This window comes from Narcine bancroftii, chromosome 6 (assembly GCF_036971445.1).
Source record: "Narcine bancroftii isolate sNarBan1 chromosome 6, sNarBan1.hap1, whole genome shotgun sequence".
NCBI lineage: Eukaryota > Metazoa > Chordata > Chondrichthyes > Torpediniformes > Narcinidae > Narcine > Narcine bancroftii.
Window position 1 is genome coordinate 22,865,269 of NC_091474.1, and position 24,996 is coordinate 22,890,264.

Below are 24,996 nucleotides of genomic sequence, written 5' to 3' on the forward strand. Positions count from 1 at the left end.
ATTAAGAATGGGTGAGGTGCCAGAAACTGGAGGGTGGTAAATGTTGCACTGTTATTTATTAAAGGCTGCACGGACAAGCCCGAGAACTCCAGCCAGTGCACCTAGCATCAGTAGTGGGAAAGTTACTGGAGGGGATTCCGAGGGATAGGACCCAGCTGCACAATAATTTTTTTAAATAGTAATTGTTGGAAGATGGTTCACAACATGAATGCACAATGATACACTGGATTTCACAATAAATTCTGATCCTGATTCTATATATCCTTGGCACGGGTGGGGGGCTGGAGGAAGGTCAGGTAAGGTCGTAGGAAGCAGGCAGGAATTTCCTTCACATTCTTTGTCTTGCAGTGACAAGAGTTGGCCCTTCGATTCCTCTGCTCCTTTCACTGCTTTTTTTTTTCCTTCGTCTGCTGATTGGGATTGAGGATGACATGCTCCCCTTCAGTTCTGAGGTGGTTTTGAGGCCATTGTGTGAACAGTAGATTCCCCTCCAGTTAGAGCAGCAAGTGCCCTGATGGGGAAGAGTGCTGGGTGACTGGGTTGTGAGAAAATCCTTCCTTCTGCTGTTTACACGGGCTTCAATACATTCCCAATGGATGAACGGGGTTTTCCATACCAATCCAAAAGCCCCTTCTCTATTTATAAAGTGGTCGTGGCCCAGAGTTACCCAAGAATTGGTGAGGTAATGCAATTTTTTTTCAAGGAGATTTCAAGCACTCCTTTAAGTCTTTGCTCTGTTTCCTTTTAATCCTATCTAACAAAATTATATTTGATCTGTGACCCAACTTGGTAAAACTACTCTTGCAATAAGGAATTGGAATGGAGATGGGAAAACACCTTTACCGTTACATCTTCATGGAGTGTTGTGAATTGTCAACTGCAGGGAGCTGTGGATGTTCATATTATGTATATTCAAGGATGATGTTGACAGATTTTTTTGGAGCCCTGAGGAGTGTGAGAATTGAGCCCCATTCCTGCACTTCAATGTTGTTATGCCTGCTTTACTGAGTTCCTCATTGCTTTCTTGATCGTGTTATCCACTGAAGATCCTTTATACAAGGAGCAAATTTTGTTTGAATTCACTTTCTTCTTGTTGGTAAAAAGAAAGAGCTCTGCAGTGAACCATGGATAGAGAAATGGGATACAGGGTAACGTGAGGTCCGGAGTCGAAAGTTGTCAGCGGGGTCTTTAGGCAGCTGTGTCTCATGGAGATATTAGCTCTTGCAGTGCTTTTTTTTGTTTCTTGATGAAATAACCTACCTTTTTTATTCCCTTTCAGCTTTCAGGATGGACCACTAACTTGGATGACATTGTTCTGGCTCATCATTTCAGCAGTGTGAGTTGAATCTGATGCTTTGAATATCAGTTACGATCATGTCACTGTTCATCAAGGAGTCTTTTTTTTTCCTGCCTAATCAATGGAGTGGTTGGCACCATGTTGCGGATGTGTAGGTGTTACCCATGAGCCTGCCATTTATCCCCTGCCCCTAACTCCTCTCCTGAATGGAGATGTCCGATTGCAGTGCAATATACAAACATGCTAGAGAAACTCAGCTGGTCATGCAGCATCCATAGGAAGTACAGTCAAACAAATCTACTCCAACTTTGAAGGCTGGCTTATCTGGTACGGGTGTGGTGTCGGCGGACCTGCTGGGTGCTTTGCCCTATAGTTAAAGCGTATTTCACATGAAGCAGTGGACTGGCTTATGTCTTGGTTCATTCTTGGCCAGTACATCTCCTCGACGTTTGCATTTTTCCTCACCAAGATGTCCTTCGCATATCTTCTAGAGCATTTCCTTGCCTGTCCACATTGGAATCACAAACCTGTTCCTTTTGAAGACTATATTTTTCACAACTTGCAGTTCATCTCTGCATGCCCAGTAATCCCGAATACCTATTGGACAGTCATTCTTAGCTGTCGGCCATCTTTTCTGTATTGTATCTTTCATCTGTCTCTGTCGCTTTCCTGATCTGCTCTGTTCTATTCCGTGACACTGGAAATGAGGTGACAATCATGTCAACACAGGCCTGGATCTCTGCATTAACCTCTTGGTCGCTGTTTATTTTCTTGTCAACTGCTCGAGACAGTGCACCAGCTGCAAGCATGTATTTACCTGGTGCGCAGATTATTTTCATGTCGTATTTCTACAGCCTTTTCCAGAGTCAAATCATTGTCACACAACAATCTTTTATCTTGGATTCCGCAAACGATTGTGTCTTTAATGAGTGAATTTTTCAAATCCCCACCTTCACAGGACTTGAAGCTTGGCTAAGTAGTGGTCAAAGCTCATACCTTGTTTCTGGTCACAGGAGAAAAACTTTAACTTCTCAAACGTGATTTTTTTTAAAAACTTGTAACAAAATACTCCTCAGACATTTCTGACACCTGTTCTTGCAAGAATGATGACTTTATGTAGGTTTAACACTTAATTGACTTTATTTTCCTTGCGCTGCCATATGTCATCTCCTGTTTCTGCCCAACCATGCACATTGCATGCTGGGAAATGTAGTTCTTATTTAGACACCTAACACAGTAAGTACTTGTGTCAGGAACTCGAATGGGCGGGTGGACGGCCAGGACCGAGTGGTAAATCCACATTCGGGGGGGTCTAGAGCTCGGATGGGCAGGCAGTCTGGTCCTAGGTGAGAGTCTGCGGTCGGGGCATTGGGAGCTTTGGAAGGCGGGCGGGCAGGGCCGAGGTGAGAGTCTGCAGTTGGGGAATTGGGAGCTCTGGAAGGCGGGTAGCTTTTGCATGGTATTGACTATTACGTTTGTCTATATGGTATGTGGCATGAGATCCTTTTTTTTTTATTATAAATGTCAATGTGGTAGTTTTTATCATCATCGACTGTGGAAGCATGGTGTATTTAAGGCCGAAGCCGCTTTCAGGTGGCCAGAATACTCCAACGTAAAGCCGCCTAAAATACGCAAATGCGGCTGTTGGGAGGCCACCTGAAAGTGGAGAACCCTGACCCGAGGAGTACTTACCCAACCCTCCTCGGGTAGATGTATTCTCCGCTTCCGAGCGCTCCCCCTTGGCATCTGAAACAGGCAGGACTACAGCCACAGTCGACAGGAGCCGGCGTTTGCTCCACGGTGCCTCTCCCCTCTGTGGACCTTTCAGGTGCCAGAACAGCACCTTCAGCACTGCCACCTGAATGTCGCATTGCACACACCCACAGCCGGCTCCGGAGCTGCATTCTCCCAGCTATTCCACCTGAAAGCGGCTAGAGATTGACAGGTATTTGATTAGTCAAGGCATCAAGGATTATGGGGAGAAGGCCAGGGAGTGGGACGGAGTGGGATGATAGATCAACTCATGATAGAATAGTGGAGCAGACTTGATGGGCCGATTGGCCTACTTCTATATCTTGGTGATCTGCCTCTGTCATCACGTAGCAAAAAAGCAGCAAATACATTCAGCAGGAAGGTTGTGTGGTGTGGCCATCAAGGTTACTGAGAGATCAACTTTGTATCCATTTGGATGACTACTCTTGTATTTTCTTTCCTAAACCACTGTCTCCTGCAGGAGGAGCTGGAAAACAATTTGGAGCTGATCCAGACCTATCGACTCCACATTTCCCAGGATATCAACCAGGAAAACCTGCACCTTTTTGTCAATGCATACAATAGGTATGGATGGAGTTATAAAATGTTACCGCATTTGTAATCAGAAAGTGTGATAAGTCCTGAGGTGGTAGATTCTAAAAAAAACAGCAATATCAGGTCTTTTCTCACTCAGCACGATTCCTGGATACTATCCAAATTTACGACCTCTTCCAGCCAGAATAACAAGGCAGCAAATGGCAAGTAACACTACCTGGAAGTTGCCCTCCATACCACACACCATCCTGATGGGAATTTGTCACTGGTCCTGGGTCAAAATCCTGAATTTCCATCTCAAACGATTTGTCATAATTTAATCCTTAAAGCATTGGATTCTGGCCATTTTCAACCTTTCATAATATATACTCAAGTCTGTGTCCATGGGTAAACTTCATGACGAACACCACTGGATATACAACCAATCCCGGAAAATGGGGACACGGAGTTTATACAACTTGTTTGTTATCCCTGAAAACAGGGACACAAGTATATGTGCTTCTTGTTAGTCCCTGAAAACAGGGACATGGAGTCCAAAGGGTTAAGGACTGTAGTGGTTAGAGATATAGCACAATATCTTTTCAGTCCACGCTGCCAAATACATCTATGTGACCAAGTAATCTACTAACCACCACCCCCCCCCCCCCCCCCACCCTGTATGTCTTTGGAATGTGGGAGGAGACTCATGTGGACATGAGATGTGTTTGAATGACCTTCCAGTGCTTTTGGCCACATGCTGTAAGTGAATGATGCCTTCTCAATGAGTTTAAAGATGGCATTGAATGAGTGGCCCTGGTGAGCTGGGTGTTGAGGCATCAGGATTTCTGAACATTGGCATCAGAATTTTGCTACATTTAGGATTAGGTATGTATTCAATCAGAATACCTAGATTTTATACCTAGATTGAAAGATGTTGCGGGGACTTGAGGAACTGAGTTACAGAGAAAGATTAAACAGGATAGGACTTTAATCTCTGGAGAGTAGAAGAATGAGGGGAGATTTGATAGAAGTATACAAAATGATGATAGTTATAGAAAGAGTAAATGCAAGTATGCTTTTTTCTACTGAGGTTAGGTTGGATACAAACCAGAGGACAAGGGTTAAGGATGAAAGGGGAGAAGTTTTGGGGAAATTTCTTCACATAGAGTAGTGGGAGTATGAAACAAGCAGCCAGCTGAAATGGTGAAGGTGCGCTCAATTTTAACATATAAGAAAAATTTGGACAGTTAAATGGGGTGGGAGGGATATGAAGGGTCAAAAGCCAAAATTTCAGATGTTTTAGATGTGGGACTGAGACAGCAACTTTTTTTTTTACATGCCACATGGTTGTGTGTGAAAGTGAGACAATTTTGGCAAGAAATCACAGAAAAATTAACCAGGATAAGAGGAGTGGCCTTCACGAGGGACCTGGAGCTATATCTATTAGATAATTTAATGGAAATAAATGACAAATGGACCAAATATCAAATCTCATTTATCAAAATAGCACTGGTGGTAGCAAAAAAAAAATCATGATCATTTGGGCCAGAAAACGTTTTGCAAACGAGACTCTTGGAGTTTGCCAAGGTGGAATAACGGAAGAATTCAGCCACTGAAATTGGAATTCGAGGGCCAAACCCATCAGGACCATTGCCTGAAGAGGGCACACAAAATCAGTGACCCGGTGCGGACTCGAAAGACCAACATGGCCTGTTTCTGCTCCGTAAATGGTTATATAGTTATATGGATCTCGACTGGGTGCAGGTCAGAGGGAAAAGGCAGAATAATAGTTTGGCACAGACTAAAAGGGCTGAAGGGCCTGTTTTCTATGTTGTAGTGCTCTATGGTTCTATCTCAGTTTAGATTTTTGTGTGGAAGGTTTCTTCTGTGGACAGACTAGCAGGTTATCTCTAGCATTTATACAGCTGTGTCAAGGTGACCGTTCAAGCTATGTGATACTACACTCCCAGCCATTGTATCAACTTTCATTTGAGACATTGCAGTCTTTTGATTCCATTGGCAAAAGATGATGAAACTGTGGGAACATAATCCACACAACCATCTAATGGTAGGATCCAACCTTGATGGATGGCCATGCGTAGAAATGGTGATGTAGTCATTTGTATTGGTAAAATCTAACCCAAATATTCTGATAGCAGGAAATAGTGGTTTGCAATCAAACTATATTTGCTGATTATTTGTGCAATAATTTAGTTGAAATATTTATTATTCCCTCCTTGCAGTCGAAGAGACCTGGAGATTGAACGACCAGTCATCGGGATTAATGAAACAACGGTTAAAACTTTGCAGTGAGTAACATTAATTATCAAGCAGGTTTAAGTACGTACATGCCAAATTAGGTACATCCTAAGCAGTTTCCTGCAATCATAATGAGTATTTTGTGTGGTCACACAGCATTGAAGTAGCCAGAGGGTGGTGAATCTGTGGAATTTGTTGCCACAGATGGCTGTGGAGGCCAAGTCGTTGGTGTGTTTAAGGCTAGAGATTGATAGGTTCTTGATTAGCCAAGGCATCAAAGGTTATGGAGAGATGGCCGGACAGTGGGGCTCAGTGGGAAAATGGGCCAGCTCATGATTAAATGGCAGGGCAGACAGAATGGGCTGAATGGCCTATTTCTGCTCCTATGTCTTATGGTCTTGTCATATTCCTGTCACTGCTTCGTACCATTAATGTATAATATGGTCGTGGACAAGAAGTTTCCAGTCATGGGGGAGTCTAGAACCACAGGGCACACCCTCAGAATAAAATGACATCCCTTAAAACAGAGTTGAGAAATCTCTTTAGCCAGAGGGTGATGAATCTATGGAATTCATTGCCACTGATGCTTTGGAGGCCAGCACATTGGACATATTTAAAGCAGAGGTTAATAGATTTTTGATTAGCAAGAATGTCAAAGGTTATGGGGAGAAGGCAGGAGAATGGGGATGAAAGGAAAATGTACATCAGACTCGATGGGCTAATTCTGCTCCTTGTGGTCTTAAAGTTGTATTAAGGTCAATATTGTTCAGGGGCAGGGATCTGAGCCATTTTAACTATGAAGCACTTGATAATCCGTGGAACACAATGACTAATGGTGTTGAGCTTGGTAGCCAGTTGTGCAGTATTTCAGCAACTGTGCCTCCATTATTTTCTGTTGCCAGCCTCTGTTGGTTAATGTTTAATTAATGACATCCTGTTAAAATCAGAATCCTTCAATGTTGAAACTTTTCACATTTCTTTGATTGTGTGCTACAGTTTTTCAAGTCTTGGAATAATAGCCTTGTCTATTAAATCATGGCTTTCCATTAGAATTGAAATGTTTTTGCTCTGTACTGAAACTTCAGTAATTCTTTTCCACCTTCTTGACATCAAGCAATTCCTTGTTATCATCCCTCCTCCCCCCACCTTTGTGCTTCGCCTCGTTCCGTTCAGTAATTTTAAAAAACTCCCTTGGTTTTGAACATCAGTGTTAACTTTTGTGTTGAAACCTTGAGGATGGAGCCTGGCAAGTAAGACTGAGCCTTTGTATTTTAGGTGCCCTGCTTTGCTGGTTGTTGGTGACACTTCTCCTGCAGTGGAAGCTGTGGTATGTGATCTGGCAGCTATATTATTTATTATTTGGATCTGACATTTGTTTTAAATTAATTCCCAGTTTTCTCTGCAATTTTTGAGCGTGTGTGGGTGTGCGCGCGAGTGCATGTCTGTGTGTGCTGTTACATAAACAAGAACAGCATGAAAGATGAGCCCAGACGGTGTAATTAATTATTAATCAACTATTATATAACATTTAATCTAATTTAAATAACTTATCTAAACTTAAATTTGTATACAATTATCTAACTTTAACTTAACTATGTGCGAATATATATTGTGTGTGTGTGTGTGGAATACCCAAGGCACTACAGCTTAAGGCTCAATTCTTGAAAGGCAGTTCCAAGTTTAAAGTTCAGAAATTCAGTGACGTCGTGGACTTGAAATTGAGGCAACATGTAGGCTTTAGATTGTTGAGGCACACAGGCCTTAGATGAATGGTGAGACACGCAGGCTTCAAGATGAAGTTAGTAATTCCTGAAGTGGGTGAAAGAGACTAGGGAGTGACAGAATGTTGGTTACTCACGACACCCTGGTCGAGGTGCTTCCGAGAAATATCCTTTTCAGACAAGTACCTTCTTCAGCAATTGGAACCCTTTTTTGTGTGTTAGTAGAGAAGAGCGCAGTTTTTCTTCTGCAACTTTAAAAAACCCCTTTCGGTGGGTCATGAGAAGTGGTCTCTCATTCCTCTGCAAGCAAAAGGAAGAAATCTGACATTCTGTCCATAACCACACAATGAAGCCAAGTGGGTTTCTCATTCCCACAAAGGAGTTCAAAGAGCTGTTGACTCTTGAGCTGCTTCCTCAAAATGGCCTCCAGCCATTCGTGTGCATTCAGTCTTAATCTGTTGGTAACATGGTCTCTGAACCTGGGTTTCAGAGACACTGCCTTGCTTCTCTTCAAATGTATCCATTTAGGACCGTGAGGTCTTCAAAGCTTGCTGCTCGTTTCACAGTCACTTGAAATCCTGCAGGCAGGTTATTAAATCTGTTCTCTTAAAGGGGATAGTCCCACATAAATAAAATGAACTGAAAAATGGGGGGGGAGGGGGGAATGTCGCAGCGTGTGCACGAGTATATGTGAGTGAGGGTGTGCAAGTATATGTGAGTGAGGGTGTGCAAGTTTCTTGTGTAGTCAGCTATTCCACATCTCTGCTATCAGAGAAGATGAGTCGCCAGCTTTCACTATAGCCAGTCAACATTTCAGATCAAGGGCACTTCATCAGAGCTGGAAGAAGCTGGAGGCTAAATAAATGTAAGTATGGGGCATGGAAAGGATGAAGGGAAAATGGAAAACTGCTTTTGACAGGAGAGCAGAGGCAATGGCCCAAGCTCGGAGGACAAAATTCAAGGCGAGCGCAGAGAAGTGTGTCTTTTTAAAGGCAGGATGCAAAATTGGTGCTGTTTTGCATTCATTTGCTGAGATATGCATTCACTTGTAATTTGACTTTAAACTGGCTGTGCTGCAGATCTTCATCAAAGAAATAATATGATAACATTGGTAGAAGCAAGAGCAGGTATTATTTGAGTCGCCAGAAAATAATGTGAACTTGATAATGTTTCTTTCTGGTACAGATGGCATGTATTGAAACCAATTATATGTATTTAACTGCAACTGTGTTCCTTGCTAATGTTGTCAAACCTTGTCCATTTGACTTCAGGTTGAGTGCAATTCCAGGCTAAACCCGACGAACACGACACTATTGAAGGTGAGAATGCCTGCCTGAGCCCTTTGTTCTAAGACAGCTCCCTAGAAATTCCACTCCAGCTCATTTGAGCCAAAATGTCCAGGGCAAGTATGTCCTCTGGTCCCTCCTGGTCCCAACCCTGATCCCAGCATCTGAGCCAATGCAGCCTGCAACCCAGCATTAACCCTCTGAAACCCTCAGAATAATCTCCATTGCTGGGCTGATCTCATTAGGCCCTGCCCATTCTCTACTGCTTTGATATCCATGTTATAAAGGACACTAAATAGATCCAGGAGGCCTTTGGTGGAAGAACTGGATGTGCCTTCAAACAGTATCCTGGAGTCAGTCTAATCCTGAATGAAGCATTAAAACATGGCGGAGACAACTGATCACAGTTCAAGACTTCATCTCGGAAGGTGAGAACTTTGCCGAAGGAACTGTGTGGATAATCATGTCAATTTTAAAGAAAGGAGACGAGTCCTTTAGGGTAAATATGGTTGGGGGTTTCCCTGCTGACTGCAGCAGACAATGCTGTCACAAGGATCTGCTTCAACCCCTTGTTGGTAGAGAAACTCCTCCTCACATTGGCAGAGAATCTCCTCCTAGAGTTCAAAAGCAGACTCTGTCCAAGAAGAACGTGGTCTTTATTACAGAACATCCAAGAAAAAAAACAGAGAGCAATAACAGTCACTGCACATTTGACCTCTCAAATAAAACCAATGAGCAGTTTGCCATTAGATCTTTCAAGCCTGCCCTACAGTTTAACAGCTGATCTATTCTGACCTCAACCTTTTCTCCTGACCCCTCTATTCATTGATTCATCAAACATTTGTCCTCCTCCACTTCTCAGGATCCAGTTTCCATCACCTGATAGGCTGGATGATACCAGAGATTCATCAGCTTCTGCAAGAAGAAGTTTCTACATACCCTTGTTTTAAATGATCAGCCTTCTATCTCACAGTTACGTCCCCTTTGTTTATGACCATCCTCTAAAGCTCCCTCAAACTGGAAGTCAAGATTGGTGACACTGCAAGGCAGCGCCTCGACTAACTGCCCCACCGTTCCACCCCATTAAACTTCAATGAATGACTTCCAATTACTGCAACCAGCTTCATAGTTAAGACTTCAGACATTAATTGGAGGGTTATCTTGTTGACCTTTTAACAATTGTATAATCTGCCCCATGCTTGCCTTATCTAGCTCAACAGGAGAAGTACTTTACCGGAAGGTTTTGGATAATATTACTCCTGTGGGAAGAATGTCCCTCATTGAAATAACAGGAATGTTAATGACCATTCAGGAAGGCAACTGAAATAGACTTTAAGCAATACACGTACTGCCTCTAACTACCTGGAAAGGTTCAAACCAGGTTCTCCTTGTTTCAGTTATGTATCTCTTCCACTTTATTGGCAGATGGCAGATTGTGGAGGGTTACCCCAGGTTGTTCAGGTAAGTGGAGTCAGTATTACCTCGTCATTCTTTGCTGTAATTGAGTTTAAGAGTTCTTCAAATGACCTCCTCATGTTTGGGACAGATATTTACTGCCTGCAAAGTCCTTCTTCCCGCTTCTCCCCCTCCCCCCCACCACTTCCAAACATTTCTAGCTCTGAGAATAAGGCATTTAAGAGTTGAAGCAGTTGTGCAGCTTGTATTGAAATGAATATTTCTCTCCCCAAATGTCATGGTTTTCAATTATTTTATCCCCCCTACTTTCATTCTCTGATTTAATTGGTGACAGGCTGTAGTTCAATCTCCCCCGTTTAACCAGTCAAATGTGGAGAAGGCCGGCCAGTGGCCTGAGTGGGAAAATGGATCAACTTATGATTAAATAGACTGGGGTGTAGCGGCCAGTGCAGCACCTTTACAGCGCCAGCGATCAGGACTAGGGTTTGAATCCCGCACTGTCTGTAAGGAGTTTGTACGTTCTCCCTGTGTCTGCGTAGGTTTTCCCTGGGTGCTCCGGTTTCCTCCCACTGTTCAAATGCGTACCAGGGATGTAGGTTATTCAGGTGTAATTGAGCGGCATGGGTTCATGGGCTGAAATAGCCTGTTTCCATGCTGTATGTCTAAATTTTTTAAATTAAAAAAATAATTAAAATGAAAGACTCGATGGACTGAATAGCTTATTTCTGCTCTTCTGTCGTGTGATCATGTCACTCAGAGGACTGTCACAGCCAACAAGTCCTTTGTGCAGATGTGGGCTGCATTGGGGTGGCAGCCTGGCCTCCTAAGTGATGAAGTCAAGACCCTGGCAAGCTGCTGAGAGCAGCTCCACATCAGAGGTAACAAAGAGGGTGATTCTAACGAGGGCTTTTGGTCTGTAACGTACAGCACCTAGAAACTTTGTCTTCAGACCTTGAGCGAGTTGGTGTCCCGCTGTGTAGGGTTAAGAACGAGCTGGCTAAAGGTTGTAACCTTCTGAGTTATCCCAAGTACAGCACCTTATTTCATATTCTTGGCATGGTGGACAAGGTGCAAATTGATCCACCTGCTTCTGATGCATTTTTAATGGATAAAAGGATTTTATCTATTACACTACACAGCATTTGATTAACATAGAACACTACAGCACAGTGCAGGCCCTTCATCTGTCGATGTTGTGCCAACCCATATATTCCTAAAAAAAAGTGCTAAACCCTCCCTACCCCGTAACCCTCCACTTTTGCTCTATCCATGTGCCTGTCTAAGGGTCTTCTAAATGTCCCTAATGAAAAAGGTGTCCACACCTTTCCTATAATGAGGTAACCAGAACTGAACACAAGTGTGGTCTTACCAGAGATTTGTAGAGTTGCAATATGACCTCTCTACTCCTGAATTCAATCCCCCTATTAATGAAGCCCAGCATCCCATAGGCCTTCTTAACGATCCTGTCAACCTGTGCGGCGACCTTGAGGGATATATGGATTTGGACCCCAAGGTCCCTCTGTTCATCCACACTCTTAAGTAACTGACCATTAACCCTGTACTCAGCCTTCTGGCTTGTCCTTCCAAAATGCATCACCTCACATTTATCTGGATTGAACTCCACCTGTCACTTTTCCACACCTTTCCTGCAGCCAAAGAGGACTCAAAGATCAAAGCTACTGCCCCAGCTATCTCTGCTCTCACTTCCCGCAGCAACCTGGGGTACATCTCGCTTGGCTCCAGGGACTTGTCAATCTTGATGTTTCTAAGAAGATCCAACACTTCCTCTTCCTTAATCTCCACATTGTCCAGCACACAGGCCTGTTCTATTCTGACCTCACCCTGATCAAGGTCTTTTTCTCTTGTGAACCTTTTCATTTGTGAATACTGAAACAAAGTATCATTTAAGACCTCCTCCACCTCCAGGCACATGTTGTCTCCCCACCTTCATTTTTGTCATCCTTCTGTTCATCAATACACATAGAACACCTTGGGATTCTGCATAATCCTACACGCCAAAATCCTTCTTATGCCCCCTTCATGCTCTCCCAAGTCCTTTCTTAAGCTCCTTCCTGGCTACCATATACTTCTGATGAGCCCTTCCTGTTTCCTGCTTCATATATCTAATATACACTTCTTTCTTCCTCTTGACTTGTTGCCTGACTTGTTTCGTCATCCACTATTCCCTTTTCCTACCATCTTTTCCTTGTCCCAGTTGGTACAAACCTATCCTGAACCCAGCACAAGTGGTCCCTAAACTCCCTCCACATTAGGTCTGTGCTTTCACCCTTACCAATTTACTCTCGCTAGTTCCTGCCTCATCCCTTTGTAATTAGTCCTTCCCCAGTTAAGCACGTACCCATTTTATCTGCTTTTATCCTTTTCCATAGCTATGCTGAAGCTGAGGGAGATGTGGTCACTCTCTCCAAAATGCTCCCCCACCAAGAGGTCCGCCACCTGACCAGGTTCATTACCCAGAACTACATCCAGTATGGCCTCTTCTCACTTCAGCAGGTCAGGAATCCTTCTTGAACAGACCTGACAAACTCAGCCCTATCCATGCATCTTGCCATCATGAGGTTCCAGGCAATATTAGGGAAATTGAAGTCACCCATAACTATCACCCTGTTTTTCCCGCACCATTCCAAAATCTGCCTGCTTATCTGCTCCTCGGTGTCCCGAGGGCTATTTGGGGGCCTATAGACCTCTCCCAGCGACAGTGATTGCTCCCTTCCTCTTCCTGACTTCCACCCACAGACTCAGTGGACACTCCCAATGCAGGATCCTCCCTTTCTGTAGCTGTGATACTGTAATGCTACTCCCAACCTACTACCTCCCATTCTAGTCCTTTTAAAACTCCTAAATCCCGCTACCTACATCAGCCAATCCTGCCCTTCTTCCAGCCAAGTTTCAGTAATGGCTACAACATCGTAGTTCCACGTACTGATCCATGCTAAGTTCATCCCCTTTATTCCTAATACTCCTAGCATTGAAATAGACTCATTTCATCCCTTCTAACTGGCGACCTTTGTGTTTTGTCCCCTGCCTGTCTTTCCTCAGAAAGTCAGAACACATCGCTTCATGCTTTTGGCCTTGATCTTTGTGTTCATATTCTAATTCTTCCCCCCACCCCACCAAACTATTTTAAATCCTTCCCAACAGCTCTAGCAAACCTGCCCACCAGGATATTGGTCCCTTTCCAGTTTCGTCCTTTTTGTGTAGGTCAGACATTCCCCTGAAGAGATCCCAATGATCCACAAATCTGAACCCCCTGCCCCCTGCATCAACTCTTCAGCCACGCATTCATCAGCCACAACTTCCTATTCCTACCCTCTCTGGTGTGTGGCACAGGCAACAATCCTGAGATTATCACCCTTGAGGACCTGCTTTTTAACTTTCCTAACTCCCTAAATTCCCTCTTCAGGACCTCATCCCTACTCCTATCTATGTCATTGGTCCCCAAGTGGCCCACGACATCTATCAGTCACCCAGTTATCTGTCTCCTGACTTTTAGGGGTGATCGTCACCCTGAAGCTCCTCTCAACCTCTGCCTCCTGAATTAGCCTGAGTTCATCCAGCTCTGGTTCCCTAACTTGGTCTCCCAGGAGCTGCAGCAGGATGTGCGTCTTGGAGGTGTAGTCATCAGGGACAATTTTGCTGTCCCAGATTTCCCACATCCTGCAATCGGAGCGCTTCATTGCCCTAGCTGCTGTCTCCATTAACTCTTCCTAATTAAATTCAAAGATCTTGTGTCGTGGAATCAAGCTCGTCCTCAGCCTCTACTCACTGAGGTGCTCCAGCCGTCCGTGTTATCAATGACCTCAATATACCCCTCGGTTCAAATTAGTTGTTTAAGCAGAATCTGCTTTATTGTCATGAACATGTCATGAAACTTGTTTTGTGGCAGCAGTATTGTACATCACAGGTGCAAACTGACAATAAATTACATTTCCATACGCATAATATTTAAAAATAAATAGTGCAAAAAGAAAAATGTGAGGCAGTGTCTTCAGGTTTACTGTCCATACAGACATCTGATGCCAGAGGGGAAGAAGCTGTTTTTTGTGCCTCTTCAGGCTCTTGTGCCTCCCTCCTGATGGTAGCAGTGAGAAGAGTGCATGGCCTGGATGGTGGGGTTCCTTGAGGATAAAGGCTGTTTTCTTCAGACACCACCTCTTAAAGGTTTAAATGGAGTGGATGTCCATGACGGCACTGGCCGAGTTTACAACTTTCTATAGCCTTTCCTGTCCTGTGCATTGGCACCTCCATACCAGACAGTGATGCAACCAGTCCAACTGCTCCCCACGGTTCCCCTGTAGAAATGTGCGAGATTTTTCGGTGACATAACAAATCTCCTCAAACTCCGAACAAAACCTAGCCACTGACAAGGCTTCTTTGTGATTGCATCAACATGATGTTGATTTTTAGTATATTGCATTTTGTGATTTTATTTAATATCTGGTTTAGATCTTCCCAAAATTTTTTCACTTTCTCACATGTCCAAATTGCATGAATTGTTGTTCCCGTTTCCTTTTTACAGCAAAAACATCTGTCTGATACTGTTGGGTCCCATTTATTTAACTTTTGAGGTGTGATGTATAGCCTGTGTATCCAGTTATATTGTATCATGCGTAACCAACCCAGAGATCTTCCTCCTAAGTAATATAAGAAACAAAGAATTTGGACTCGATTTGGATGGAGCACAAAAAAGATTTGTATGATAGCCCTAACTGTAGCAAAAAAATGTATTATGTCAACCTGGAAATTAGAAGATAACTTGAGAATACAACAATGGTACATAGAAATGAATAAATGTATTCCATTAGAAAAAATAACATATAATTTAAGAAATAACAAGAAATATGGGAGCCATACATGAAATACAATAGAGAAATCCTACCATGGACTTCCACCACCTGAAATGACAGAAGGAGAAGACAACAAAAAGAACTGACTCAGTAAAATTTCTTGTTTATTTTTATTAAAGTGACGACATTGTTTAACGGGTTTAATGAATCTGATAGATTGAACTTCAAATAAATGGGAAAGGGGGTGAGGGAGGGAGGGAAGGGAGGGGGAAAAAGGGGGAGAAAATGACACTGTATATATTCAAGAGAAAAAATGTCTGTATGTATCTTGGTCAATATGGTTTATAGTGTGAAAAATTAAAAATTAAAAAAAAACATGATGTTGATTAATGAATGCCCGTGTTTATCTCCTAGCCTGGCAAGCTGACTGAAGCCTTCAAATACTTTGTGCAGGGAATGGGCTACAGTAAGTACAACTTCTTGAACCTTATTTAATGGAGTGGTTTTCAAAGGTTTGTTTCTCAGCACTCTGCTTGGCTACTGGATTGCTTAACAATTACTTACCTCCTACTCTCCGTGGCCCCTGCACAAGTTGTGATTCAGCGGAAGAATTCCAGATTAGACCCTAGAGAGGTGGGCAGGTTCTGTATCCTTGCAGAGCATTTGAAACATGCTCCCTACATTGGACAAGCCAAGCAACCTTCTGCAAAGTGTTGATGATCCATCATAGCTTAGACTATGGTCAATATCCTGAGGGTGTTCTTGTTTGGTTAGAATTACTTGGATGGTCTCCAATGGACGTGTGCAGCTTTTCTGATTGTTTTTATTTGCAAGTAAACCTCAGCCCTATAGTGTTTATCTTTATTTGTAAGAAGAGCAGCAGATTTAATGTGCCATGTGATTCCTTCGCTAGGAATTGAAGTGATTACAACATGTATTGGCTTGGAATCCTAATCTCTTAAAATTGTGTAGGATTTGAAAGCTGACATGACACTCCCCCCAATTTATTTAATCGTTTTCCTATCACCTCGGCCTTCTATTTTATGCCTCCATGTATTCAGCTGCTACTTCAAGGGATCTTTTCACCTTGTTCATTCCACATGGTAGTGAATTTCATGTTCTCGTTGCTGAGAGAGATTTCTCCTGAATTCCTTTCAGATTTATTTGTGAGCATGTTGGATCTGTGACCTCCACTGGAAACACCATCTCTCTCTGTCCTCTCTAACAAAAAATCTCAATTTTTTATATAGGTTCCCCCACACTCCTCTCCCTTTCAAGAAGTACTAACCCAACATTTTCAGCCTTTCCAAGTGGTTTTGTCCTTTTAGCTGCGATCAAGCCTGTCAGTCATTCTTGCACTCTACCTTGTCTTGCAATGGATCTGTTGTTGGGGCTGTGGTGGTATCGCACTCCAGTGGCACAAGTTCAATTCCCATCATGGAAACTGTGTAATTTAAGTTCAGTTAATTAAATAACATGGAATTTAAAGGAACTCTGTAATGTCCACACAACTACAGCATTATTGTAAAAACCTATCTTAATCTATAAATTACCCTTCAGGGTAAGGAATCTGCTGCTCTACATTAGTGAGATTAGATGACCGCTTTGCAGAGAACCTGTGGTCTGTCTGGAGCTCTCAGTTGCTTCCACTATTTTTTTAGACATACTGCACAATATCAGGCCAATTCAGCCCACAAGTCCATGCTGCCTAATTTACACTCAATTAACTTACACCCCCGGTATGTTTCAAATGGTGGGAGGAAACCACAGACCCCAGGGAAAATCCACGCAGACACGGGAAGGACATACAAAGTCCTTACAGACAGCGTAGGATTCGAACCCCACGCTGCAAAGGCATTGTGTTAACCACTACACCAACCGTGTCGTCTGTTCGCCTTCCCAGCCCAACACCGACCTGTCTGTCCTTGGCCTTTACCACTGTCAGGGTGAGACCAAATGTACATGGAAAGGACCTTGCTTTATATTCTATTTTGGTCATCTACAATCCGGTGACATGAAAGTCAAGATGCCCAATTTCAGTTGACCTCCTTCTGATCTGCCCCAGTCTCCCACCCACTTCTTCCCACCACCCCCCCCCCCAATTACCTCCCTTTACCTATTTTCTTTCTCCTTCCCTATGTGCCCATCACTCACACACTCCTCCCACCAGGTCTATCTCCTACTACCCACACCCTTGCCTTATTTGGTTCCACTTTCCCTTTTTAGTCCAATTCCATCATCTGCAGCTAGTCTCCCAGCCACTGTCACTATCTTCAACCTTACTTCCCCATCTGACTAGACTTGCCAGTCAACCCCTCCCTCACCCGGATTCCCCCTAAGGTTAGTGTAGCAGTTAGCGCAAAGCTATTACAACGCCAGTAACCTGGGTTTGATTCCAGCACTGTTTGTAAGGAGTTTGTACATTCTCCCTGTGTCTGTGTGGGTTTCCTCTGGGTGCTCTGGTTTCCTCCCACTGCACAAAATATCCTGGGGGTATAGGTCAATACATGGGCTTGTGGAATGGATTGGCCTGCTACTGTGCTGTATGTCTAAATTAAAAAAAAATTTTAAAACACATTTAAAATTTGAAAAGAAATATTGCATGCCAGCTCTTACCCCATCTCTCCCCTTCACTGCTTCATACACTCCAGATGCAGACCTGACATGTAGACTTTCCACTTCCGTCCATGGGTGCTGCTCAACCCACTGAGATCACCCACGGCAAGGGTGGCCCAGTCAGTCTCTTTCGAATTTCACCTGGCTGCCGAGATGGTAACAATGACGTTAACTGCCACAGCTCACCGTCACTTCCTTGAGGATAGTTACTCAATCCTGGCCTTACCGGCAGCATACAAAGCCCAAAAATGAATGGCGGAATCTGCCCCCGGGGTATTGTGGAGTTGCATCCAGATCTGCTGTCTCTTGCCACGCCCTCCACCCAATTCCCCTTCACACAAAGTCCAAGTTACTCAGCACCTGACAGGTCAACAGGGGCATTCCATCCTCGAAATGCAAATGGTGTATGTTTAACAGAGTGAGACCGAGTCTTCCAAACTTGGCCTTGGAAGAATATGCCATGCTGAGATATGCCACATTTCTGTGCTTACTTGGTTCTAATTTACTTCCTCTCTCTTTGTCCACTTGTTTTTTTTTCTCTCTTGTTTGTTCTGTCAGCTGATCCCACTTGAAGGCAAGGGTGTTATTCATCTTGGTTGCACCAGGGGTTAAACTGCACAAATCAGGGTGGTGTTCACCAGAATTCAGACAGTTCGGACCATGATTTGATTGCAGATTTCAAGAGATTAAGATTAGATGGACTATTTTTCATTGGTTAGAGAATCTACCATGGGGAAAAATTAGTCTCAATTCTTCAGGAGTGAACTTAAGAAACAGTTTGATTGGATTCTGCTTGCAGAAGCCTGGAACAGGCAGTAGTTACACCAAGCCAATTAGTTTAAATCTAATTGAGGGATTCTCGTCAAAGTACAAATTTTATGAGGCAAAAGTGAGAGAATGGAGAGATCTCACTAATGAGGCACAATCTCACTGAATGGCAGACCAGACTTGAGAGTTTAATTGGTCTATTCCTGTTCCTGGCGACTTTAGCGGCCAATTAGACATGGGTTAAGGGTGAAAGGGGAAAGGATTAGGGGGAGCGTCTTCCCCACAGAGAGTGGTGGGTATGTGGAACGAGTTGCCTGCTAATGGTAAATGCGGGCTCAATTTTGGCATTTAAGAAGAATTTGGACGAGTACATGGGTAGGAGGGGTATGGAGGGCGATGGAGTTGGGTGCAGGTCAGTGAGACTAGGCAGAAAAATGGATTGGCACAGTCTAGAAGGGCTGAAGGGCCTGTGTCTGCACTGTAATGTTCTATCTATTGTTCCATGGTGTTGTTTTCAATCTTTTACCTAGAATGGAAACTGCATTAGTTCTAAAGGATAAATTTTACCGCAATAGTAGTTTATGTACCTCTGTGAGAAACTAACATTGTTCTCTCGAACTAGCCCAAGCATAGTGGAACTTGGTAGTGTGAGAGAGGGGGAACTTCTTAAAGTGTGTCAAGAGTCCACATTGAAGGTTGAGTCACAGGGGAAATTGAAGTTGGCCTGTGTTGAGGAGGTGATCTTGCTTCAGTTGTGCAGCATTGCAACTCATGCAGGTGAAGTGGTGAACTAACGATCCAATTACTCTCTTGTTCGCAGTGTTTCGCAATCATTGTGAGTATTGGAAATATTGAATTGGAATGCATGCATGCTCTGGGGATCATGGTCTCTGATCCAATGGTGCTATCTCAACAGGGAGGCAACCCTGGGTTTCCTTTGAGGACGGCTCTTTGTAGATAGAAATGCTGAAAATTTAATCTTTAAAGGAGTCAAAAATCCTGAAGATTTGTTTGTGAATATCAGCCCAGAACCAGAAGGTACATGAAGACTTTCCCTGGAGATTGATTTCAAATTAACGTAGTTTTAGTGATTCCAAATTCACATCCAAATGATGTCATGTATTGCACCAGTAACCCTCTTAGCCAAACTCATTCTCTTTTTTTTCCTGGTGTCCTGTCCAATTAAGTTGTTCTCTTTCTGTGAATCTGTGGAATTCTGCTTCCCAGTGACTCAGTGGAAGCAACCACAGTAAGTATATTTAAGACAAGGTTGGGTAGATTTTTACATAGTTAGGGAATTAAGGGATATGGAGGAAAGGCAGGTAGGTGGAGATGAGCCCATCGTCAGATCAGCCATGATCTCGTTGGATAGCGGAGCAAGCTCGTTGGGCCGGATGGTCTACTCCTGCCCCTATTTCTTGCGTTCTTTCAGTCTCAGATTCAGAATATCTTCGCCCCCCCCCCCCCACCCCACCCCATCCACCAACCCCCAGTGGAAACAGGCCTATCTGTCGACTGCACTCCTAGCGGGTGGTAGTGAAGGCCAATTCATTTGTAGGGTTCTAAAAGGAAAACGATAAGAATTCAAAAGGGAATAATTTTCAGGACTTTGGGAATGAGATTTGCTGGATAGCTTCTGCATGTAGTGTAGTCTCAAAGGTCAAATGTCCTCCCTCCATTGCGAAACGTCATTTCACTTTCAGTCGTTTTTAACGTGTAGAATTGTTAGCAGAGGAAGAGGCTACAGTGGCTGTGCACATGAGCTTTCTAATAACCTCTCCTCAACGCTCTTCATTAAGTAATTCCTTTCTGAAATATTTAAATTCGAGCCTATCTTTTTTTAATTGTATTTATTAATCATGGTAAATCATACAATAAAAAATACAACAAAAGAAAAAACAAAATACATACATGATATTTTTGTAAATAATACCCCCTACAACTGTCCTGCCCCCCCTACCCTAACCCACCCACCCCTCCCCACCTCCCTCTAAACTACACCCAAAAGAAGAAGGAAAAAAAAAGAAAAGGAGATCACATAACACAAAACTCTCAATCGATTATTTGCCCTGGTTCAGAGCAACACCATCAATGCGTGGAAAGAAAATTAATAATTCAGCCCCATCTATTCCAAATACGGGCTCCAAATTTTAACAAAAAAAGGATCATTATTACGTAAATTATATGTTATCTTTTCCAACGGAATACAAGATCTCATTTCCAAATGCCATCGCTGAATACTCAAATTAGCCTCATTTTTCCAGGTAATTGCCAAACATTTTCAAACCACAACTAAAGCCAATCTCAAAAAAGCAATTTGAAATGTATTTAATTTTAACTCCAAGCTCAATTACTTAATATAATCCAACAAAAATACGAAAGGATCAAATGGAATTTTCAATTTAAAAATAGCTTTTAAACGTTCCTCAAATCTATTCCAAAAAGGTTTCACTGTCTCACATAACCAAGTAGAATGTAAAATGGAACCAACTTCTTTATGACATCTAAAACATAAATCCGAAGAAATAAACATGTATTTCCTTAATTTCTCTGGGGTTAATATTATTGATGAAGGAAATTATAGTGAACCAATCGGAACCTTACATTTACAATTTTAGTCACACTGTCTTGCACAAATTCATCCAATCATCCTGAGAAATGGATATAGACAAATCATTTTCCCATTTTAATCTAGACTTATAAACATCTGGCTTAAGCATTTTATTCTGTAATAAAGCATACATCTCAGATATAAATCCTTTCTTGCCACCATCAATAAGTAAAATGTCAAATTTAGACCATTTAGGTAAACCGTAACGTATAGCCAAAATTATCCAACAATAAGGCTTTAATTTGATAATAAGCAAAAAGAGTATTCGAAGATGTCAAATTTCTCTTTCATTCTTTGAAATGAAATAAAATATCCTGCTTCATAACAAATCTTCCAATTTAATGCCTTTCTGATCCCACACCTTCAAAAGTTGATTGTTAAGTATAAAAGGAAAAAGTTTATTTTGAAACAAAGGGGGTTTACCCAAAATTTTACCTTGAGTACCTATGATTTTTTTTAACTCCATAAATCCATTAAATGTTTCAACACAGGTAAATTATATTTACTTAATAATGGAGAATTCCATCTATAAATAAACTGGTCCACCTTCTTCTTGCCAATCTGAGATAATTCAATATTCACCCATAACAAAGGTTGATCCACTTCAAACATCCTGTTAATAAATTTTAACTGTGCTGATTCATAACTGAAAAACCTCACAAAGATAAGCGTATACAGAGCCGTTGTCATACCCACACTCCTGTTCGGCTCCGAATCATGGGTCCTCTACCGGCATCACCTACGGCTCCTAGAACGCTTCCACCAGCGTTGTCTCCGCTCCATCCTCAACATCCATTGGAGTGCTTTCATCCCTAACATCGAAGTACTCGAGATGGCAGAGGTCGACAGCATCGAGTCCACGCTGCTGAAGATCCAGCTGCGCTGGATGGGTCACGTCTCCAGAATGGAGGACCATCGCCTTCCCAAGATCGTGTTATATGGCGAGCTCTCCACTGGCCACCGTGACAGAGGTGCACCAAAGAAAAGGTACAAGGACTGCCTAAAGAAATCTCTTGGTGCCTGCCACATTGACCACCGCCAGTGGGCTGATAACGCCTCAAACCGTGCATCTTGGCACCTCACAGTTTGGCGGGCAGCAACCTCCTTTGAAGAAGACCGCAGAGCCCACCTCACTGACAAAAGGCAAAGGAGGAAAAACCCAACACCCAACTCCAACCAACCAATTTTCCCCTGCAGCCGCTGCAACCGTGTCTGCCTGTCCCGCATCGGACTTGTCAGCCACAAACGAGCCTGCAGCTGACGTGGACTTTTACCCCCTCCATAAATCTTCGTCCGCGAAGCCAAGCCAAAGAATGCATATTTCCAAATTAATTTCTGTAATGACATCCTTACCATTTTATCTTTCCATTAAAAAACCTCCTCACCATAGCATTTAGGTCTTTAAAAAATTTTTTTTGGAATCTTGCAAGGAATAGATTGAAAAAAAAAATTGAATTCGAGGAAAAATATTCATTTTAATGCAATGAACACATCCTATTAATGTTATAGGTAAATCTTTCCAACGATTCAAATCATATTTAATTTTAGACAGTAACGGTAAGTAATTCATACATATAAATGATTATATTTACTATCTATCTTTAGAGCTAAATACTTAATCCGATCCGTCCATTTAAATTTCACAATATGCCTACACAAAGAATAATCCATTTCAGCTAAAGGCATAATCTCACTCTTTTCACAGATAATTTTATAGCCCGATATTTCACTGTACCGCGCAGACTCCTCAAAGATTTCAAAGGTTGTGTTAAATATATTAAAATATCGTCTGCAAACAAATTTATTTTAAATTCTTCAGACTTCACCTTAATACCTTTAATATTCCTATCTTGTCTAATCATTTGAGCTAAAGGTTCAATAACCAATGCAAATAGAGCTGGTGACAAAGAGCAACCTTGTCTAGTCGATGTAGTTAACTTAAAAGGTGAAGATACCTGTCCATTTGTCAAATTTGAGCCCATCTGAAGGTAATCCAGAGAAGTGCACTGTACAGCTGCAGATTTCTAATGATAAAAAGAGCCTCCTCCATGGAAACCCAAGGATCTTCCCTCCTCTGGACACTACATCCCCAGCATTGCCCTCTGCCGTAGAAGTGAATCCCTAGTCCCCTGAGGGGAGGGCACTCTGAAACATTTGATGTTGATGTTCTGCTGACACTGAGCCCGTAGCTGGCTGCATGTTTTGGAGGGTGCGTGGTCAATGCTTTTGTATATACTGGTATATATATAAAAAAACCAGTTTCTCCTGATGACTGTAGACATTCGTGCAGACTGTCTGAGAAAGGGTCAGCAAGGTCTCAATGCCAGCATTCAGTGAATAATGCATTCACCTCATTATATCTGGTTAACTCGGGATGTTTCAACTTTCTACTTCACGAATGTATAGGTGGCTGCGTGAGGTGATTTTAATTTATTAATTTCTTGGGAACAGGTTGGCACTGGCTTTTATTACCCATCCCTAATTTAAATTAAATATACTTTGGAACTCTATTTGAACACCAATCCTGAGTCTATCCCAGCCATTCTCAACCTTTTTTTTGGCTATGATCCCCTTAGGACTCAGCTCAAAGTTTATGGGCCCCCTTCCCTGTGAAGCAATGATGGTTAGATGGTTTCTACTATATTTCTCTCTTACTGAGAGAAGCATGACTTTTATGATTTAGTCTGTGACCCCCCCCCCACAAATGTGCTGTGGCCCCCTTTGAAAGCGGCTGGTCTAGAGGCACATGTAGGCCAGATTAGTTAGGGATGATGGATAGATATCCCTCTTAGATTTTATGATAATCTTGGTGCTTTCACAGTCAAGGTCACAGATTAGTCATAGAATTTAAATTCCACAGCTGCTTGAGTGGGGATTGAACTCTGAATTCTTGGCCTCTGGATCACTGGTCTGATTGTTTAACCACTCTGCCGTCACCATACTGAGGACAGTGAATGGTCACATCCTCTCGGATTCCATTGTGTAATCCCCTTACTAAGTCAGGCTGCTGTTGTATGAGAACTTGCAGCTATTTGTTTTTTAGAAATATAGGGTATTCAAAATTCTTTTATTGTCATGTAATATATCAAAAAATATATTCCACGAAATTTCCTTTGGTTTACCATAAAGCAGGCAGATTTGCCATCAGTACAATTTGCCCAGTGTCCCTTACAGTCTCCACACCCCCCCCCACCCCCCTCCCCACCCCACCAAAGTCATTGAGTACCTGTGGATTTGCCTCTAGCGCTCCCACAGCCTTGGCAGCCGCACAGACTTCAGTCCAAACCATCGGCAACCCGAGTTCCAGCTCCAAACCCCTGACACGATCAGGAAGCCCTCAGCACCCCCTTGCATTTTGGTTCCGATATCTGGCACCCCTTCAGCCAGTCTCCAGCAGTCCGCAGTCTGGTAAGTGTCACTTGACCACAGACACCTGCAGCCTGTGTGAGTTCCTCACCTGTCCTTCAGCCTCAGAGCTCCTCGGTCATGGTATTGAAATGGAAAAAAGGTTAGTTTGGGAGAAGTAAAACACGAAAGTCTGCAGACATCATGTTTGAAGTAAAACCACAATGCTGAAGAAACTCAGCAGGTGAAACATGTACTTTGTACAGCAAAGGTTAAAATACAAAATCAGTGTTTCAGGCTTGAGCCCTTCATCAATATTGGCAAAGGGCTCAAGTCCAAAACATGGTTTTGTATCTTTATCTTTGCTACAGAAAATATATTGTTTGACCTGCTGAATTTCTCGAGCATTGTGGTTTTAGTTCGGGAGAAGAAACGGATTTGTGTTGCCTTAGGCACAGATGGGTGCACTTTGATGGAGGGCAGCACGGTTAACATTACGCTGTTGCAGCGTCTGTGGCCGGGGTTTGAATCCCGCGCTGTCTATAAGGAGTTTGTTCGTTCTCCCCTTGTTTGCGTGGGTTGC

General features: G+C 42.8%; 1 protein-coding gene across 9 annotated transcripts in view; it reads left to right on the plus strand.

Moving 5' to 3' along the window:
- Window positions 1-24,996, plus strand: part of LOC138735810 (protein NDRG3-like) — a 124,422-nt gene that overhangs the window by 87,779 nt on the left and 11,647 nt on the right. For 8 of the 9 annotated variants that reach the window (XM_069884270.1, XM_069884271.1, XM_069884263.1 and 5 more), the window contains 8 exons: window positions 1,280-1,336; window positions 3,531-3,634; window positions 5,827-5,892; window positions 7,118-7,169; window positions 8,835-8,882; window positions 10,275-10,310; window positions 15,488-15,539; window positions 19,278-19,292. In XM_069884270.1, the coding sequence (XP_069740371.1) occupies window positions 1,280-1,336; window positions 3,531-3,634; window positions 5,827-5,892; window positions 7,118-7,169; window positions 8,835-8,882; window positions 10,275-10,310; window positions 15,488-15,539; window positions 19,278-19,292 (430 nt within the window). The remainder of the gene's footprint in view (window positions 1-1,279; window positions 1,337-3,530; window positions 3,635-5,826; window positions 5,893-7,117; window positions 7,170-8,834; window positions 8,883-10,274; window positions 10,311-15,487; window positions 15,540-19,277; window positions 19,293-24,996) is intronic. The other variant, XM_069884266.1, reaches the window with a different exon arrangement.